At 45.6% G+C, this 21,763-nt stretch overlaps 1 protein-coding gene across 1 annotated transcript in view; it reads right to left on the bottom strand.

The window, feature by feature from the left end:
• DNAH10 (dynein axonemal heavy chain 10) overlaps window positions 1-21,763 on the bottom strand; it is a 113,752-nt gene that overhangs the window by 57,802 nt on the left and 34,187 nt on the right. The window contains exons 19-34 of the mRNA XM_019748752.3: window positions 21,397-21,553; window positions 18,636-19,112; window positions 18,367-18,525; window positions 16,919-17,035; window positions 16,733-16,835; window positions 16,080-16,258; window positions 14,391-14,602; window positions 11,763-11,916; window positions 10,556-10,789; window positions 9,448-9,570; window positions 7,536-7,769; window positions 5,817-6,040; window positions 2,368-2,637; window positions 2,042-2,225; window positions 954-1,088; window positions 202-354 (exon numbers count right to left, since the gene is read on the bottom strand). Of these exons, the coding sequence (XP_019604311.3) occupies window positions 202-354; window positions 954-1,088; window positions 2,042-2,225; window positions 2,368-2,637; window positions 5,817-6,040; window positions 7,536-7,769; window positions 9,448-9,570; window positions 10,556-10,789; window positions 11,763-11,916; window positions 14,391-14,602; window positions 16,080-16,258; window positions 16,733-16,835; window positions 16,919-17,035; window positions 18,367-18,525; window positions 18,636-19,112; window positions 21,397-21,553 (3,115 nt within the window). The remainder of the gene's footprint in view (window positions 1-201; window positions 355-953; window positions 1,089-2,041; window positions 2,226-2,367; window positions 2,638-5,816; window positions 6,041-7,535; window positions 7,770-9,447; window positions 9,571-10,555; window positions 10,790-11,762; window positions 11,917-14,390; window positions 14,603-16,079; window positions 16,259-16,732; window positions 16,836-16,918; window positions 17,036-18,366; window positions 18,526-18,635; window positions 19,113-21,396; window positions 21,554-21,763) is intronic.

Raw genomic sequence — 21,763 nt, 5'->3', positions numbered from 1 at the left:
TTGAATTAGTTTGAGGTCCTTAGACTATTAAAGTCCTTAGTTATCAAAGATGCTAATAATTTTAGGAAACCCGGCCATCTCAATGTGAAAACAAAAACCTGGCAACTCTTCACCTATGGGAAGCTTGGTCTGGAAAGAGCCCACCATCTGATGTTGCAAAGGTAATCCAGCAAGCGTCCGTCCTGGGGACACTGGGCTTACCTGGAAAGTGGACAGCTGATGGATCAGAGCGTTTCGGATGGTCTGGATCTGAGACGAGATGACTGACAGTACAGAGGCATCAATGCGATTGAACTCATCGAAGCAGCCCCAAGCCCCACACTGCGCGAGGCCAGAGAAAATCTTCCCGACCGCCTGGAACGGAAGAAATGTCAGGACAGGGCAATTTTCATCTTTCAAACTACACCCGACACACCAATGGAGAGCTTTCCTAACTTAAAGCTGACAATCATACGACTTGCAGAGAAACAGCCAGCCAGCCTCCCCACTGATGGATCTTTCGAGCAAGACTTCCAAGACCCCTCATGGGCCAGCTCCCATTCACAGGATTTTACTAATTAAGGATTTCAATGTGAAAACAAGATTTCTGACTTCCCTTGAGATGTTGAAAATCTAACCACACTGGGCGCCCTTTCCTAAGTGGCAGCAATGGGCCGACCGTGAGCAGTGGCTCCCCCTCAGACGAGCGAGTGCTGCTCTCCCGCTGACCTCAGCCTCCCGGCTCTGACTCACTCTCTCCTGACTGGTGGGCACTTCAGTTCGGGACTTTTGCTCTAGGTGCTGCTAACAAAGCAGTCACGGGTCTGAGACCGAGACGCTGACAGGTTGTCATCTCTGTTCGTCCAACTGTCCCCATGTCATCGCACGGAAGCGTATGAGACGAGTGCCCTCCTGCGGCGTCCCACTTTCAGCTCCCCGCCCAGCGACTGCCACCAGTGTCCCCAAGGCCTTACTTTGTAATCCATGCCTTCGCCACAGTTGGTCACGACACAGAGCAAGCCCAGGGCTTTGGCCAGGTCCTTGGTGGTCTCGGTTTTTCCAGTACCTGCTGGGCCAGCAGGGGCCCCACCCAGATACATGGACAGTGCCTGTTATAAGCCAAACGCAAATCATACGCTGTCTGATTCATGTAAAGAAACAGGCGTCATTACCCAGTTTAGCACCGCAACAACGTAGCATAATATACAGCAATGGACAAGTTCATACCCGCCTTTTCTGCCAGTCACCACGTTTAGCATTTCTGTGTTTCCATTAACCTCTACTGACCATCGCCACCACCACCACCACCCCGCCCATTCCACAGGGCCCAGTATGCTGGAAGCTGTGGCTACCCAGAGGCCAGTGCCCCAGCAGTTCCAAGAGCTGAGGCTCACTGGACACACCTGTGCTGTAAAGGAGTCACCTTTGCCAAAGAAAGGTCTGGCCCTTTGTCTCCAGAGCCCAGCAGCTGACCTCAAAGCCCTCGGATCACCCTGCCCAAGGAGAGTGACCTTGTTTATCTGGGGTCCTTGGGGCCATGCAGGACAGACTCACAATGTGATTGATGGTAGGCACCTTGGGCCACATGGTATCAGTCGGAGACTAAGGGCAGCCATTCAGGAGGTCGGTCAGTTGTACATGACCAGTCCTCAGCTAAAACCCTGGACACCGAGGGACCACGCTCCCTCCAAAGGCTCTAGGAAGTACCGTTTTTCGCTTCTGATGGCTCCAAGCATTCCTTGGCTTGTGTTCACATCACTCTAATCCTGTCTGTCTCTGCGTCACCTTCCCTGCATCGCTGTGTCCTCTCCTCTTCTTACAAGGACACCAGGCACTGGATTTAGAGCCCTAATCCAGGATGTTCTTACCCCAATCCTTAACGAATGAACACTGCAAAGACCCTACTTCGAAGGTTACACTCTGAGGTTCCGAGTGGACATGAATTTTGGGGGAGACACTGGTCAAGCCAGTACAGTATCGCCACTACCACAGCCATGCTTAGAGAAAAACGCATAAATAACCACAGGTAAACGATAACCACCAGAGCCAGGTCCCCAGTCACCTGCGTCAGAGTCAGGTAAATCCGGTCTGTGAGGGGCGTGATGACCAATCTCCCGTTCAGGCCCATGTACTCATAGCCGTAGCTGAAGGTCCCCGTGCACTGGCGGATGTTCAGTTGGTCCGGTTCTCGGTCCCAGTAAAACCGCAGCTGACTTTCCCATTCAAACTCCCGGGCCTCGAGAATGCTGGAGGGTGAGACACGGGAGATGAGTGAAGAGGGAGACAGATGTGGGGGAGGGGAAGGTGGACACGACACGAAGAAGGCAGGAGAAACAGTGAGAGAGGCCCACGGATGAGAAAGACGCCGCGGCCCTGGGAAGCCCTCACCTGCCCCTTATGAAAGAATCCACGATATCTCTGGCGTGCACGTCGATGATGAGAACGGTGTTGTATTTCTTTCTGTCGTTTCTGCTTAAGGGCGTGGTAATGCGCATGACCAGTTCATCGATCTGCCGGTGCATGTTCCGGCCGTAGTTCTTCATGGCCTGCTTTTCCCCTCCCTGCACTTTGCGGAACACGTCTTCCACCTCCCAGGTCCACCACACCTGGCTGGCGGCCAGCACCACCATCCCTTGGTACATGAGCATCCAGTCAACTCTAAAGGAAAAGCACACCTTTACGAGATTTTTTCCAGACACCGCAAACAGTCTCATTAGAGCATTTATTTCTTTGATCCGGAATAGAGCAGGCAAGGTAGAAGCTTCAGGTAAGCAAGTGACAGTAAAACGCTTCAGGTGAGACAGTAAAACGCCAGGTCAACCAGCATGCATGAAAAAGGTGCAGGTGCGTGACCATGTAGAACGATGCTAGGTCACTTTAAAAATGTCTTTACAGACTTCCCAAAGTACAAAAATGTTTAAGTTTTTTAAAATTCCAACAAAAAAATGTAATACTCTGACAACGCTGCCCAGGTTTCCTGGTATAGCTTCCTGAGTCTCACGCGCTGCATTTCCCGTTCCCGTGCAACCTGCTCAGTTACACACACAGATACGGGGAGGAGGGTCTGCGCTGTTGTTTCTCCACACACGGCATCAGCAACAGTCACCCTGCACCCTGCTTGTCGCGTTTGGTGAATCTAACGCACATGCCTCTGGGTCAATGGCTGCGGGTCTCACTCAGTCTTTGTAAAAGCTGCACAACACTTAGACCAGGGAAGTACCACAGTTCCCTCAAACACTGCTGTACTGATGTTTAGTCAGGTTGCTTCCAGTCCTTTTGCCAACACAAGTACGGCGATTAACATCCCTCTACACCATTTGGCAAGGTCCGGAGACACTTTTGAGGGAAGGGGTGTTGGCATCTGGTGTGTGGGATGATGCCCCACAGCCTACAATGCACAGGACAGTCTCCCACCGCGAAGAACTATCTGGTTGCGCTGTCCATAGTGCTGAGACGGAGCAGCCCTGCCCACATACATCCTGAGGCATCAGAGCTGTCTAGTGTCACGGGGCAGAATCCCAACAGGAGGACGACCCGGCCAAAGCACAGTGCACTTTTCTGGTGGTTTGCTTTAATAAAAAGGGTCAAAAATACTCTAAAAAGTTACAGCAATCCATACCCCCACCAGCAATGCACAGTGCTGGCCTTCTCTCCACATCTTCTCCAGCACTGGTATTTACCACTCTTTTGATTTTTTTGCCCATCTGAAGGGTGAAAAAACAATATCGCATTCTACTGTAATTTGCAGATCCTGGATAACTAGTGAAGTCTCTCCTCTTTTCATGTTTATTGGCCACTTGGACTTCTCTACAGAGATACTAATTTCTAAATGCCTTTAAATACACCAAGGGAAATTTTTTTTCTAAACCATACTTAAAAAAAATAATTGACCCAGAGCTATAATTTCCAACCCAGGAAAAGTGACTGTGCATTACTAGTCATTACCTTGATGATGTACAGTTAATGGCAAAATAAATTTAAAAGAATATTTAAAACAATAAAAAAGAGGTATTAGGCTTTGCCATCTTGTTTTAAAATTGTGTGGTGCATCTAAAACCTATATGGTATTTAAAGTTATGACCACTACACACAAGATACATAACAAAGGTGATGAAGGTCCAGAAGCCGGCACTAAAATGAGTAACAAAGATGGGCCTTGTAAAAGACCACAAACCCCGAAAAGCATGACCAGAGAAAATAAAGTGACGCAGGGCAGGGCTAAGGTGGACGTGGATGCCGCCTGGTAAATCCCAGGACACTGGGTGCTTCCTGGGGCTACACACACCTGGCCCTGTCTTCTCAGTGATGCCACAACATGTCTGCTCAAATAGACCAATATGCCTATTTCAACTACTCACCCCAGTTCCTTAGAGGCAACAAGTTCACATGCTAAGGTAGAGGGGTCTCTGGGTGAAGAAAGAGGTGGCACAGACACTTGTCAGTCAATCAGGCTGCGTTCCCGGTGCTGTCTCCCACCAACTACACTGTGACACACAGCAGTGCCCTGGCAGAGTGGCAGCGACAATGCGAATGAAACTGGCACAGGTATAAAATGCTCCCATGTGGTTTGGGAGCACTGCAGAGACTTGGAAGTGTTCAGTGATCACTGTTTCTGGGGGGCAGTGGTGTCTATCTAGTTCAGCTTTGAATATCGTCTGGTACAGTGATTAGCCCAGAGCAAGGGCCCAATAAATGTTAGTTAAATGAATGAATACAGCCAATAACACGCCGGGGCCACCTCCTATCAGCTCACGAGGGCTAACTGTCAAACAGTCAGGAATTTTGCAAGCTGGTTGCTAAACCACTTATCATGACTGTATTCTACTTCTCTTTGAAATCAGCTTCGTAGGAGTATTTACACCCTGAAAACGGGCACATGCTTCTTACTGTAAGAAGGAAGTCTGAATTAAAGGGAAAGTATGGAGGAAAGCACTTGATCCTTAGTGCTTTGTTTATTTGGAAAAAAGAAATTACTCTAAATCAAAGCTTTTTTTTTCCTTTCCGGAGAGCCAGTTTACCAGCACACCACTGAACAATACAGCTACACAACGCGATTACATAAAGATCTCAACCAATTTTCTTAATGTTACAGGACCTAAGAAAGAGCAAGCTCACAGTCATACAACTATTATGCTATGTTCTAATAATGGATTTACATGGACGCTTCCAGTTTGCAAAATGAAAAAGGTAGCGTAGAAAATGAAGAGAATGGTGTTCTCCTAATAGTCAGGATTTTGTGTCTGCATGAGGCCCTGCCGAATACACCCCGACCTTCCTGGGGATCCCGCCCACATCTAATAGAACAAGTTGGCCCAACACACTGCACAGTTCAACTAAGCCAGTCCTCCTAGGCTCAGCGACTAAGCTCTCAGGGCACAAAACTCAACGAGTGAGTTTTTGAGACACTGAAATGTATTCAGTATTTTAGAAGCAACTTGATTCATTAACTTATAGACAGAATCAACCCTACTAACACCAGGTTTCTGTTGGGTCACTAGGTTCAAGGTTCTCACACTTGAATGTGCTCAGCAATCCCATGTGTGGTAAAAGCGCAGACCCCTAGGCCCCACCGCCAGTGCTGGGCAGGGCAGTGCTGGGCGGGACCCAGGGATGTGCATCTGACAAGCTCCCAGGGGCCCTGACGCTGCCAGGAGCAGGACTACACTTTGGGACATGCTTGCACGAGGTGACCCTGCAAAGGCAGACACGTATCAGCTAATTAATACAAGAAAGGAAATCCCATTTGGAACGTCAGTCAATCTACTCCAACCCTGAAACTGAATCCATCATGACTATTAATATGACGAAGCAACACGTGTTCACGTTCACGACCTTACCTGCTTCTGTCTTCGCAGTATCTAAAAATAGCCTCTTTGGTGATCAGCCGGTTAGTTCTGCGCATTTCGTTCAAAACTGCCGTCATCCAGTCCTCCACACGCCCCTCGGCCCGAACGATCTTCCGGAACTCCATGACCTCCCCTTCTGCCGAAATCATGGCGGACACTAGCTTTTCTCCACTGTCCCCATCATGAAACCTCAGCGCCGCTACGTTGTCATACATCTGCGGGGAACAGAGTGGAAAAGGCCACCCTGTGATGCTTCCACTGAGTTCTGGAACCAAGGAGCAGCCTGCGGTGCTCGTCACACATCAGAGCTGCCAGGATGCACCCTAAGTGGATGTCCATTCACCCAACTGTTCACTGGACAACACACATTGGGTTCTTCCATTTGTCCTGCACTGTGCAAGGGTCTGTGGTGGATTTAAAAAGAACAACTGAAAAAGACTCCCTCCTCACACCTGTGATAGGAGGGTGTGTGCTGCTGTAGAGAGGCATCTGGATGAGGGGTCAGCTGGACAGAGGAGAGGAGGGACAGCCAGCGGAGGAAATGCCCCAGGGCTGAGGGATCAGAGACCTGAGCTTGCAGGCCAGCTTCCCCAGTATCCAACTGGGCAGCCTGGGCAAGGTGCTTCTCCTCTCAGCCTGCAGCAAACATAATTCCGGACCTTACATGATGAGGCTGGAAGGGTCAAATCAAACAACGCGTGAAATGCCACCTCCTTAAACCCTTGCTGTTTGTTGGCTAGCATCATGGCTATTAACCAGAATAATATTCGGGAAAGTGAGTCTTTTAGAGGCCAGTATATAAGGAAAAGAACTCTACAAATCAGAGGAGGAGGAGGAAAAGGCAATGAGCTTTAAGGAATAAAATCAGAGGTTTGCAAAAGAAACTACCAGTAAATGAAGTACTTCGAACACATTTTTCTAAGTGTTTGTAAAAGTAAAAACAGAATACAAGCCTCCCCTTTGAGAAAGGAAAGTGTGCGATCAAAACAATAAATCTACTGTAAGAAGGAAATCAGCATTAATTGAAGGCAAAGCACTTGATCCTAGTGCTTCGTTTACTTAGAAAAAAGGAATCACTCATCAACACGGTTCAAAGCCACAGCTGGTTTTGCCCCCAGGGGACACTGGGCAATGTCTGAAGACATTTCTGGTTGTCACAACAGAAGAAGGATGCTCCTGGTGGCTTGTGGGTGGAGGCCAGGGTGCTATGCAACATCCTACCATGCCCAGGACAGTCCCCACCTCCACCCGCAGAACACACATACACACGCACGCGCACACACACACAGGCACACACGCACGTGCACGCACACACGCACAGACACACACACGCACACACAAGCATGCACACACACAGGCACACAGGCACAGACACACACGCACACACACACACAGACACGCACAGATGCACAGACACACATGCACAGACACACACACACTCACACACATGCACAGACACACACTCACACACACACGCACAGACACACACGCACACACAGACACAGAGACACACACACACAAACACACGCATGCACACGCACAGATGCACAGACACACATGCACAGACACACACACTCACACACGCAGACACACTCACACACATGCACAGACACACACACACTCACACACGCACAGACACACATGCACAGACACACACACACACAGACACACACACACGCACACCCCCATCCCTCCAGGCCCCAGGCCAACCTTGATCATGTGCTCCTGGACGCAGAGCGGGTCACTGTTTCCCAGGATGCTGAGTAGCTCGTCATCGGAAATGAAGAAGAACCTGGGGAAGGCGTTCCTCTTGGAATCTAAGTAGTCGTTTAAGCTCTTCTGGCATTTCTCGAGGCCCTCACTGATGTGCTGCAAGTCGCTGAGGCGGTTTGGGGCCTCACAGCATCTCTTGATCACGGGGTCTTTTAAGGCCTCGCCCATGATCTGGACAAGGTCAGGAGGAGACATGTGAGCCAGGGAAGCCGAGCACCGCTCTTGTCCCGAGAAGCACTGGCCGGGGCTGGGCATGACAGAGAAGTGACACTCCCCAGAACCACAGCCTCTGGCGAGGCCAATCTGGCAAAAGCTGTTAAACGTTTAAATGAGCATCTCCTTAGCACCTTCTAACATACTATATATAATTTACTTATTTCCAATGTCAGCTGCTCTGGGGAGGGACTTTTATCTCATTTATAAAACTTACTGACATGCCCCACGCACCTACAACAGTGCCTGGCACCTAGCAGGCCCTCAATCAACATTTGCTGAACGGGTGAAGCCAGCAAGTCCACCTTGAGCAGTCTGCATGGACCAGAATATTTGCTATAGCACTCTTCACAATGGCAAGGAAAGGAAAGGAAAGGAAAGGAAAGGAAAGGAAAGGAAAGGAAAGGAAACAGCTAAATGTCCAACAATAAGGAACTGGGTTGATCACACGCTGTGACGATTTTCTTTGATTGGATGTTTATTTATTGAAATCCAGGTCAAAGATGTGAAATTTAAAAAAAACCAATCATATTGGCTTTTTTAATGACTCTGTTTTTGTAAAATACTTATTTATCTATCTATTTATTTATATGTCTACATAGGAATAAACAAATTCTGGAAAGATCTATGCTAAACTGTTCAAATGGTTACCTTGAGAGTGGGATTACCAATATTATTGTTAATTTTTTTTTTTTGCTTTTTTATAATTTCTAAATCCTTCTTTAATGAATAGGAATTTGTGGTTAGGGTTCTTAAGTGTTCTTTTTTCAAAAGAGCTTATGCAAATGGGTAAGAAGAAATTATAAACTTTCACGGGTAAAGGAAAGCCAAATACGAACTGAGCACCTGTAGCTGAAGAACACAACAGCATCGCTAAATACATGTCCTCGGCCTTGGGGTCAGGTGGGCTGGGTTAAAATCCTCACCCCACTAATGACCAGCAGCAGCGGTAACTGGCACAATCCTTTCTGGAAAGGACTTTTAAATGGGCACATTCTTTCATGGGCAATTCACTTACTGACAATCTATCGTAAGACATTCATCCTAGGTGTGAAAAGAGTGTCACGCACAATCTGCAAATTATTGATGAAAGCAAAGAACTCCGATTCAAACAAGATGTCCAGTTACTACACAATAATCAACTAAACTAGTGTCAAGCCACTCACGGGAACATTCTATCAAGGCATCAAAATATTTTTTCAGATGGTTTCATAAATACGAAATATGTTTCTCATTATATCAAGAGAAAATTGTAAGACCATACAAAATATCATTATAATTGTGTTTTTTAAACCTATATACATAGAAGAAAGAAACATGACAGATTAAAGTGGCCAGGTTAAGGTGACAGAACTATGAAAGAACTATGGAAGATACATCTTTGCTACTCTTTCACATTTCCCAAAGTTTTTTTAAAGAGCAAGTATCACTTTTATAATAGAAATAAACAAATATTAAAAAGTGCCATATGCCAGCAGCTAAAGAGCAAACAGAAATTTTTACTGAATGGATTAAGGTCATATATAATGACAGAAAAAACTCAGAAGCTATAAATAGACAAAATACCACATGCAAATACACAGTATCTCAAATCACTGTCCTCCTTTGAGGACTGAAACAGAAGCCAGTCACTTGCCTTCTTGAATACTCTATCAATGTTGTCAAACTTCTTCGCCTCATCTGGAAGTTGTGATCTGATATCTCCACCGATAAAAATGCTTTCCAGGTACATCCACTTTCTCTGAACCAACATCCAAATCTGTGAACGCACAATCTTACAGTCAGCATGGGCACCCCGAGATGTGTGTGGCAAAATTCCACCCTCGCATGGGACAGAATCAACTCAAATGACTTCCCAGGCACGAGAGTAGAGTGAGCACATATGCTCCTTCCCAAAGATACAGGGTGATGGAGGAAGAATAACTAAGTATCTTAAAATACACGGCCACACTCACATGCACAAGAATACTGTACACCAGCCCCGGACAGGGAGGAAGCTTCTAGTCATGTGCAGAGGTTGGAGCCCGTGACCCAGACCATGCAGAAGCTCATGCAAAACTCAACCCAAGTCACTATGGGACCCACCATTCCACTCCTAGGTACAGACCTAAAGGAACTGAAAAAAAGCAGGGACTCAAAGTAGTTGCATACAGATGCCCACAGCAGCACCATTCACAACAGCCAGAAGGTGGAAACAACCCAAATGTCCACCAACTGATGAAGGATGAACAAAATGTGTTCCATCCACACAAAAGAACATTAATCAGCCATAAAAAGGAATGAAGTGCTGACACTGGCTACAACATGGGTGAACTCTGAAAACGTGATGCTGAGTGAAAAGAGCCAGTCACAAAAGGACACATACTGCAGGATTCCATTTATAACAAATGTCCAGAACAGGCAAATGCATCGACACGGAAAACGTACTGGGGTTACCAGGGGCTCCGGTGAGGCAAGAGTGGGGAGTGACTGCTTGCTTTTAATGGGTATGGAATTTTCTTCTGAGGTGATGAAAATGTTCTGGAACTAGACAGAGGTCGGGTCTGCACAGCCTGGTGGATGTGCTAAATGCCACTGAGTTGTACACTTTAAAATGGTTAATCTTATGGTATGTAAATTTTGTGTCAATTTAAAACAATTTTAACAAAGGAAAAAAGCCGTACTGTTTCCTACCTCACAGTTGTAAGGGTTCTTTCCCGCTATGCATTGGCTCTCAGCCATCTTTCATTTGTCTTTTCTCTCACCTCAATGACTTCCCCTATCAGAGAAAGCGTTTTCTCCCATTTGTGAACAGTTTCCAGGAAAGGCCCCACAAATCTGCTTCCTGAGATGCTCTGCAAGTTGAAAGTGTTGTCATCGAGGCACTGGATGATTTCGTCCACAGATCCCAAGATGTAGCCCCGCTCCTGGGTGCCCTTGTAATACTTGACCACGGTAAATTTCATATTTTCCCATGTGTCCAGGATCTCCTTCACAGCCTGGCCAGGAACAGAAGAACGGGTCAGGCACATAAGCTGAAAAAACCAAACCCCAACCCAACAGCAACTCCCTGAGCCTGCCTAGGGTCACGTCCCTGACCCGGAGTCTGGGTCAGTTTTCCGAATAGGCAGAGATTCTGTCACTGGGGGTGACAGTAGCGGGGGAGCCCTAGTCATCGTTTAGCAAGCACTTGCTATGTGCCAGGTAAGCACGTGATCTCCTTCCATCCTCAAAGCCCCCTGCTGAGGCAGGGAGATTATCACCCACATTTACAGAGGTGGGAGAAGGGGGGGCTCAGAGAGGTGAAGCAGTTCGCCCAGTTCCCTCCACTACTGGGCACCAGAACCAGGGTCCACATTCTGCCGCCTGCCTGCAGCCTGCGTTCTCATGAGACCCTGCCCGTGTTTACTCTGCTGTTAAGCAAGAAAACGGAATTACAAAATGATAAGCCTATTTATGATTACATTTTCAAAAAACACCTGGATCGATACTTGTGTATGTACATGTATGTATGTATGTGTGTGCACACACGCATGTGTGTGCATGTGTATACACATGTGTGCGTGTGGGCATAGGCATGTTTATACGTGTGTGTGTGATTATACGTGTTTTGTGTGAGTATATAAGTGTGTGTCCACATGTATATGTGCATTCTTAAGTATTAAATACACTTAGTGTATTAAGTGTACACTAAAATGTTAATAATAATTATATTCAGGTGGTAGAATTATGAGTGATTTATTTTCTCAGTTGTTTACCATAAACACCCATTATTTCTTTAATACCTAAATCAAATATGAAACTATAATTAAAGACAATAAAAAAAATTAATCAAGCCTGAATTCTATTTCTAGAATACATAGTTCTTTATCACTCAAACACAACAGGTACCAGAGCAAACCTGTTTTCCCTGTGAATTAAAAAAAGTTTTCTTTTTTCTCTAGACTGTTTTATAACTAAAAATAGTCCTACCTTCTCAATGGCGATCTCCTTGATAGCTGCTGTTACAATCTCGTTGAGAACGTCTGTATGTTTGTCAAGTTCCATAGCAAACATATTTTCCAAGGTGAACGTTTCAGTCATTTCAAAAAACACGCCTGTTTTTTCCATAAGCTCATTCCAATGCCTGAAAAGGCAGCAACATGAAAATCTTTACGTTGACTGAATTTAGAGGTGGATTTAATTATTCCCACCGCAATCACAGGATAATCCGACTATAAATACTTCTTGTGATGGAATACTGAAATATGAGGACATCATTGGAATTATATCTGCAAAGTTCCCCAAAATCCCACTGGCTGCCAGAATTAAACCCAGGAAACCACATCTAGCAAGACATGCCCTTAAATGGCACATCTTCACGACCACCTAAGAAAACACACAGCTCTTAATTTTTTGGAAATTGCTTCTGCCATGGTCTCTAGACCAGTGGCCTCAACCTCAATTGGATCATTCGGCCTGTTTGAGACCCTGGTGTGAATCACAAACTCTCATGTACTTGATAAACATTTATCGAGCGCTAACTGTGGGCTGGGCAGTGGGCCAGCTGCAGGGGGTGGCCAATGACGAAAGGTCTCTGCCCTTGGGAACTGCACCACCTACTTGGGAGACTGTCAGTCCATGACAAAACAATTAAATAACTGGAATATATAAATAATTGCTTATAAATAACATACCTGGAAATTGTTTTGCGTGCTACGGAAAGCTGTAGTGTGACGGAGACAGTGAGAGACCCCCCTGTCAGTCAGGACAGACCCCCGTGCACGCAGACATGTCAGACAGCACTGCGCTTGACCCAGTTTGGCCTCCTTGTAGGGTCTGCATTTGGCCTGCGGGTTCACCCATTTTTACAGTTCCATTTATATGGAACGAATGTAAGCAGGCAGCTAAACATGGTGCTGCACCCACAGAACGCCGGGGACCCAGCATATAAGCAGTAAGTGTCAAATCACTGATTGTTATTGTAAAAATCCACAAAAACAAACACACACACACAGAAATGGTTAAGAAAAAGAATCTACTGTTTTGCCGCTCTGCATTCTCGGGCCTAGCCCAGGAGCTGGTATGAAGTAGGGGGTGGTACAGCCCTGTAGGGGGTTCGAGGGTCCACAGGTGACACAGCTTGAAACACTGAGTCACCCGAGGGAAGTGATTCCCTGTCAGTTCCCTTCCACAAAGAGGAAGTCTCAGTGTGGTGTCGCTGTCAACACCCCTTCACTGTTCTTCACCTCTCACCCAGGGCAGGCCACCGGTCAGCCACAGCCAACAGTTTGGATAGCTCAATTTTTTTTTTTAAATTTGTATTTTTATAATGACTTTCTTTTTACGGCAAGAGCTATTGGTTTTCCATTTACGGTGGTGGTGCAAGTGTCTTTTTAGAATACATTCACTTAAATAAAAAAGAAGTAAGCTGAGAGAAAAATAGAGAGAGAGTAATGACAGTATAAGTGATATAACAAAAATGGTGAGAAATAAGTTTGGGAAATACCGGGTTATGGGAAAGTCAAGCTGGAAAATGCTTCCTTCTACCTAGTTTTACAGATGGAAAAACTGAAGACTGCACAGGTAGCAGTGAATGCCCAGGTGACTCAAGCAGAACAGTGACAAAGACGGGCTTAGGACCCACGTCACCTGGGCCTAAAGGCTACCTACACTTTGTGTAGAAAGGGAGATTTATGGGTGTAGAGAGGTGTCAAAGACATATTAGCACCGACTAGAGACTGTCTTGTTGATGTGATCAGAGGGGCTGGCAGGGCACTGAAGCAGGAATGACTTTCTCGCTAAGTAGAATGAAGTCATTTGATGCCAGGACGTGACTCTCTGCCCACTGGGAAACATGACAGAGGCACAGAGGAACATGTCAGGGAGAATGCAACACACGAAGTTCCCACTAATTCCTGTCTCTGTGGAGCCACATCCAAATGATGACAGACAAACAAGAGGTGACTCTCCTCCATGCCACCCCGAGACCTGGCTATCAGTCCATTAAAAAACTCATGAGACTCCTCTGTCCAATCCAGCAGCTACAAGTCACGTGTGGCTACTAACCGTCTGATATGTGGTGAGTCCAAACTGAAATATGCTATAAGCGTAAAATACACACCCGACTGCCATGTGTTTTTTTAAGAGGAATGTAAAATACCTTGTGGGTAACATTTTATATTGATTACATGTTGACATGATACTATTTTCTGTATATTGGGTTAATTAAAATACTATTAAAATTAATTTCACCTGTTTTCTTTTACTTTTTCAATACAGCTGCCTGAAAATTTTAAATGACGTACGTGGGTTGCATGTTTCTGCTATACGGCACTGATCTAGACCTCTTGTTTTTTCAAAAACTTTGCATAAAGTGACTGTGAATGACACTTCACACCTGACAGTGTTTGTTTTTTAAAAAAGAAAAAAGAAAGAAAGCTGGAGGATCCTTGTGGTTGATCATAGAAAGTTCACACAGAAACACTGCTGTGGAAATAGGACTTGCGTTGTCCAGCCCTGCGTTGCTTCTGAGACCTTGTTCTCGGTCGTCAGAGCTAAGACCAGTTTTAAACTGCAGGCTCCTCCCAACTTTCACCGTGGCTCACACAGTAGACGAACCTGTCCCGAAGTGCCTCGTGCTTCAGGTCAAGAAGTAGAGGAATCGAGTCTTTGAAGGCCTTCATCTTGGCTTCCAAGTAGTAAGCCACTGACAAGCTTCGGACCTGCCGGGGCAGCTTTCTGAGGGCTCGGAGAAAACCTTCGATTCCTTCCTGGAGAAACTGCACGTTCAGGTTGATCCACAGCGTCTGAGACCATTCTTCTTTGGCAAGCTGGAAATTGGCGAGAGCATCCCATCAACACGACCCCTTTGGCCACGTGAGGACAGCCTGACCAGGAGAGCAACCTCTTAACCCTTGGTCAAGCTCACTTCTTTTCAAACATTATCACCCAACCACCCACAGCCACCACGAATTGATGGAGCACCCAGGCTCAGTCCTGTTCCTCTCTTCTACGTAACCCACTCCCAGGTGTACCAGGCTCAACGGTGTTCCCTGGAACCTCAGAACGTGACCTTATTTGAAACAAGGTCTTTGCGGATGGAATTAGCTAAGATGAGGTCGTGCTGGAGTAGGGGTGCCCAAATCCAGGGGGCACACCCTGCTCCCGACTCAGCCTTGCTGGAGCGCCGCCTCCCCGAGCCACCACCTTCCCCCTCGGGGCTCCTGTGCTCTGTGCACCTCATCTCTATTACATTTCCTGGCAGTCTGGGGAGTTGTCCATTGTCCATGGGAGGGCTCACTTTCTGTGTCAACTTGACTGGGCCACAAGCGCCCAAATATTTGGGTAGACATTACTCTGGGTGTGTCCTGAGGGGTTTCTGGGTGAGATTCACGTTTGGATCAGCAGACTGGAGCAGAGCAGATTACTGTCCCCGCTGAGGGTGGGCCTCAGCCGGTGCACTGAAGGCCTGATAGAACAAGGGGCTGAGCAGGACAGAACTCGCATGCATTCTGGCTGACTTTGAGGGGGGCCATTTGCCTTCTCCCACCTTTGGGCTCACACTCGGCTGAGACCACCACCGGCTCTCCTGCATGTCCACCTTGCCAACTACAGATCCTGGGACCTGTCAGCCTCCATAACGCATGGACCAATTCCTTATAATCGATCTCTTTGGTTCCTATTGGTTGTTTCTCTGGAGAGCCCAGACTAATACTACCAGTTCCTCCTGGGGGCTCACAAAGGGCAGGGAAAGTGAGAGTAGATGCAACTCGTTTCTACTCTCCACCAGCATAGCACTAGGCTATAAAAAACTAAGTGACTAGATGGAGGAATGAATGAATGAATGAATGAATGAATGAATGAATGGCATGAATTTGCATGGGGAATATATGCTAAAGAGAGGCATTTAAATGACATATTTGCTACTTTTATTTTCCACTTCCAACTAAATAGTTCATCCACGCCTTAACGAAGCCCTGACCTCCAAACAGCGAGTTTTCTTTTTTATCACTGTGTTTAAATACATGTAACGTTTACCATCTGAACCATTTTTAAGTGTATAGTTCAGTGGTATCAAGTACATTCACATCGCTGTGCCACCATCTCTATCCAGTTCCAGAACTTTCTCACCATCCCAAATGGAAGCCCCGTCCCCATCAGCTGTCACTCCCTCTTCTCAAGAGCCAAACTGAGAGTGTCTCTGACTCAGGTCCAGGCTCCTCATCACAGTGGCAGTGAGGTGCGCTCGGCCTACACGGTGCTGGCGCTCCCTCAGTGAGGCTGAGTCTGCCAGCGTGGCCTGCGTACCTTCAGGCCTTCGTACAGCTCGTAAATCAGCTTCAACCCGTTCATTTCCTTCTGCACTTTGAGCAGCTCTGGGTACATTGTAATCGGGAGATCAAAAAGTTTCTCCGCGTTAGCCAGCTCCTGACGGTTCTTCTCATGTCTCATCAGCTCTCTTTCAAAAGTGGCTAAAAGTTCTATTCCTAGTAAGTAAATAGATAAAGAAACACCTAATAAGGTATACAAAATTGAAGGAGAAATCACGAACATAAACTATCATTTCATCCGCAGAAGCCATCTGGGAAGACATATTTGGAATTACCAGTGTTTATCGCGCCATGATTCTAACTAAAACCAGAGGGCCAGTTATATCTGCCAGCTCCTCCAGTGACAAAAGTCTGTGTCCTTAGTATTCTCCCTCGCAGTGGTCTCAGCCTGGGGTCACATCAGGGTCCCCACAGGACCTTTTAAACATCCTGATGTCCAGACCACCCTCCAGCACAGTGGAATCAGGCTATTTGGACCTGGGCCCCAGTCATCTGTGGTTTTTCAAGATTCCCCAGGTAAACCCAGCATTCAGGCAAGAACAAGAACCACCGCTCCGTCCCACGTTCCCATGAAATTCCTAAGTAAGACTTACTCAAATACCTCAGTAAGACCAACGTGAATATTCTTACCACTATCAAGATCTTCACCAACAGAACCAGGGCCTTCACGATAAAAACGGTTTGCAAAGTCCTCTATCTGCTGCCTGTAGTTTAGTATTTCACTTCGAGTAATCTGAGAAAAGCAGGGGTGCGTTAATTTGACCCAATGGATATTCTTCATTGTCTTTACTCAGAGAGTAAAACTTGCAAACGTACCTCTGTGAAAGTTCTCTTTATGCCCCCAAGCGTGTGTTCCATAATCACGGCCTCGTTAAACAGACTGGACCACATGCTCTCGATCCTGTCCACCAGTTCTCTCTCTGCATCGGGAGGCTAACAAAACACAGAACTAACAATGAGGGGTCAGCAACTCAGAACTGAAATTTCTGGTCAAAACTACTTCCCATGGACTTTTGTTTATGGTAACAGCAGGCTAAGTTATTTGAACCAGCAAAAAATCTGGTTGAATTATAATGAAAATCATATTTATATACAAAAATTTTATTTCTATAATTAAAATAAAGGATAAAATCATTTTTAAAAATAAACAATTAACATATCACTAACTAGCTAGCTAGATAACTGAGAGATAAGCCCGTCATAAACTAAAACCCAGCTTCAAATCAGCTTAATCTCTGATTAAAATAAGGTTATCCTGGCTTGCTAATTCATCCAGCTGTGCTCTCTGTCAGAAGCAAAAACAAATCTCCTCTGAAAATATAACACCATCCAGAACCTCCAACTCTCTCTACAATGTGTCATACACGTATAGTACAATGTCCAGAAGGTGATCAGAAATAACAGACATAAAAGGATACAAAATGACTTGAATGAAACCAAGAGATACAGGAACAATATAAGCAGACCTTACCAGAGTTTTAAGGCACAAAGTTTAAAATCATTTTACTTAACAAAGGAAATAAAAGACAAAATTGAGAATTTTGATTTAATTATTAAAAAGAAAATGTTGCATACTGTGCATTTTTCTGATGGGAGAAGCTCTAGCTTTCAGCCCAGGGCTACTGCTCAGGGAAGGTATTCAAAGCAGTCAAGCAATGTAAATGCTGAAATACAAATTTTATGCAAATACAGACTTATAAATAACAGCGATTTATCTCTCCCCTCTACTTTCTTTTCTCCAGTTGATTCTGTGCGTGTGTGTGTGTCACACACAGTATGCAAAATTTTGCATACAATTTTAGGGAGATTCCAGATACCCTCAGACTCAGCCATGAATTTCTAAAGGTCCTTGAAACTCACATTTAACAACCCTAAATAAAGACAATTGAATTATTATCTTCTACCAGTTCCTGTTATCTTCTCTCTCTCTCTCTAATCTCTTTGTCTCTCTCCTCTTTGTCATCATTTTTGCAACAGTCCTTTACTTATTAAAAGAAATCAACATTAAAAAAAAAAGCCCGGAAGAGGGAGAATTGTAATGGTGTGCAGTTACAGGCCAGTCTACAAATAATACTATTTGAGCCACACAAGATCAAAAAATAATCTCTTAAGTCTTCATTATTCTAAATAACTGTGGGGCTGCTTCACATTTAAATTGTATTACTTGAAGTCATAAATCTATGGCAGTACACCTGAGTAGCAGTCCTGCAGAGGGTCTTCGTTTTCACCCGAGCCCTACAATGCCGAGGACGCGGCTCACTTACGGAGAGTTTGTACATGGCCATGGTGCGGTACCTCTCCTGGACGTCCCTGTATCTCAGCTCCATGGCTAAAGATTTGTTTTTAATTTCTGCAATTGTTGCGAGGACAAACTTGAGATCCTCAAGCGTATTGGGGCTCTTCTTGAGGCTTTTGGTTAGGCTCTGTACAAGAGAGTTAGAAGGACATTAAATAAACGCAGGAAAAAAACAGTACCAAAAGGAGACCTGACTTGCATGTGAAACAGTTTGAATTAAACTCAGGGAGCTGCTACCTCGATCTCTTCCTGAAGATTATAGAGCTCCTCCTTTGCTGACTCATTGAGAAGTTTTCCAAGAGAAACCACCCAGGACTTGGCGTTCTCCTGCACCGTGTTTGCCAGAGGCCCGAGCTGAAGCCGGACGCAGTGCTCGTCCTTAACTAAAGGATGCCGCAGAACTTCGTAGGCAATCCTGGAATAGAACTGCAACTTTTCATCATACGCTACGCAAGGAGGTCGCTTGGCAGCAAATTTCTCCATCACAATGGCTTTGTCCAGTTTCCAAAGAGGTCGGTACCGCTTCCATTTTTGTAGGTACTTCATAAGGTTGACCAGAATCCTGTGGATGTTTTGGGGGATCATAACAGCTTGTTCAACTATCTGAGGGTTCAGGGCAATGTCGTTGTAAAAGCTTATTGTAACCACTTCTTCCTCCTCCCCTTTCTGAGGAGGGCATTCAATGCAGCTGCAGTTCATCCATCGAACAAAATGCTAGCAAAACAGGAATCAGGGAAAACACAGTAGTTTAGAATCGATTTGGCTTCCTACGTATCTATTAGTATTCAGTCGTAAGTCTTACTAGTGATGCAAATCACTTTACTATTAATAAATTGTGCTCGACTGCAAAAGTAACCACAATTCTGTGTTCCTCCCATCAGGAGATGAGCCTGTTTTCCAACCTGGGCTAGCGTGTCACTTGAATGACCGACAGAAGGGGCACAAGTGGTATCAGGCAGCCACCAGCTGAGTGAGATTGAGCCAGCCGACTAGATGAAGACAGGCCATACCCAGGAGGACCAGGTGCCCAGCCAACAGCCAGCCAATCGTCAGACATGTGACTGAGCACAGCTGAGACACTAGGACCGCTCGGCAGAACTCGGCCTGGAGAATCATGCGCTAAATAGTTATCACGTTAAGCCACTGAGATTTGGAGTGGCTTGAGATGCAGAAAAAAACAAAAAACAAAACAAAAAAAACTTACTTTGTAAATAACAATGGCTATCCACTTGAGTCATGAAATATGAATCCTGAAGTTCAAAGAGATGGTGCATTAAGCCATATTAAGTCATCAAGTCATAAATGTTTATTTTTGTTAATGAGGTACATTCCCACCATTTTCCAAGAGGATAGGGGAAAAGTTCTTTTTATTTGAAAGAAAGCATCCATGAAGGTAAAATAAAACAGGCTTCACCCAAAGCCTCAGCTCCATCTATTGGTCGGGGGGAAATGAAACTGGTGTGAAATGGTGTGATTAATACCCGTAACGATGCATAGCATTTCCTATTTATTTACCCTTCGGAAATTGTTCTGTGTCCCTGTTTAAAGACCCAGTGATGTAGCACCTTTCAGTTATGAGAATTTATGTGACAGAGGCTTCATAAATAACTGCATTAGTACAGATTATAAAGCATGTGCAGTTCATTCATTAATTTCCAAGTACAGCGAAATGAAATTCCCTATTTGTAATATCTAGTTTTATGCTAACAACAACAACAACAAAAGTCTGAAACATGTTTGACTTTCAGAACAAACCAATGCCTGTGTCCTGAGAGGGTGTGACATCCCTTATCCACAGCGATGGCCCTGCTTTCACATTGTTGGTAACACACAAACTCTGGGTCACGTGCTGAGAGACTGACGGGAAGCCAACTATGTGCTGGATGCTGCTGAAGGTGCTGGGGATTCAAAAGGATCAGACACACAGGGCCACGTCCTCATGGAACTTGCACTCTAGTGGCATGAGATAGTCAACAGCTAAATGGACAAGTACATAAATCAGAAACGATCTGAAAGTGACCAGTGCTGGGAAGGAGACAGAATAGTGATGTGACAGAGAAGCACAAGAACAAGTGGTGAGTAAAGGTCTGGGGCAGAAGGTCCCAGGCAGAGGAACGGTTAGTGCAACCACTGCGAGGAGGAACGGGTGTTACCTGCTGGAGGTACGTCAGGCTGGAGCACAGTGGAGCGGAGCAGACGGAGGAACTAAGACAGGAAGTTGGCAGGTGCTAGATAATGACCACAGTAAGGAGTCTGGAGTAGGTTCTAAGTGCAGTGTGAAGTCATTGGGGGCTTTTATATAAGGGATGATGGGAGATGATTAAGATTTTAGAAAGATCATTCTGACCACCGGTGGTGGAGAATGGACTGTAGAAACATTACTGCAACAGTCCAGGTGAGGGACGATGGCAGCTTGGGACAGACTGGTAATGTGGAAAAGGAGAGCAGAGGACAGATCGGAGGTGTGTTTGGGAAGCGAGTCGACCACAATTACTGACGGGCTGGATGTGAGTAGATGAGAGAAACAGAGGAATCAGGCGGGTGCCTAGGTTTTTGGCTCAAGCAGTTGGGTTGAGTTGGTGCCATTTCCTGAAGAAGGGAAAACGAGGGCAGGATCTGGGACACGCCATATCTAAGGTCCAAGGACAGACATCAAATAGGCAACTGACGAGAGGAGTGTGATAGGTAAGTAGGGAGGTCTGGGCTGGAGGTGGAAATGGGACATCATCTCCACAGAGGTGGAATTAAAGCCATTGGACTGGTCATGACTGTGCAGAGAAAAGAGAGAAGAAAGGGGCACCAGGGTCAAGCCATAGGACACCCCAAAATTCAGAGACCTACAGAGGACAAGCCAGGAAGAGACTAAAACAGTCTGACAAAGAACAGAGTGGAACCTGTGATCCCGATCTCCTCAGCTACTTGCTGTCAGCAGCTGGCAGGCTGAACCATCTGGGACAAGAAGCCATCTGCGAAACACTGCCAACATTCCTGCCCTTACCTTGGTGATCTCCACGCAATTTCGGACACACTGGACGCACATTTTGTCGATCTCATTTGCATTGGGATGAAGGATGATCTCGGGTGCAGTCAAAATGGTTTCCGTTTGGAACAAAGGAACATTCCCAAGAATTAAAGAATTAAAAGACTGCAAATTCCTAAGGGGGTTAATAAAAAAAGACTCAGTACTCACTAGAATGAAATACATCCAACAACTGATGAAAATGACTAGTTACAAAACCATATGTAAAAGGCCTACATTCTAGGGTTGTAATGGACAGTTTAGGATGACTTTCATTATATATCCTTTTTTTGGCCTACATTTTACAAAGAGCTCGTTTCTACTTTGGGGAAGTTAATATCTATTA

Source organism: Rhinolophus sinicus, chromosome 9 (assembly GCF_057876585.1).
Source record: "Rhinolophus sinicus isolate RSI-liver-muscle chromosome 9, RSI-T2T, whole genome shotgun sequence".
Taxonomy (NCBI): Eukaryota; Metazoa; Chordata; class Mammalia; order Chiroptera; family Rhinolophidae; genus Rhinolophus; species Rhinolophus sinicus.
The sequence above is the reverse complement of the archived record's forward strand: the minus strand, read 5'-3'. Positions and strand labels throughout refer to the sequence as shown.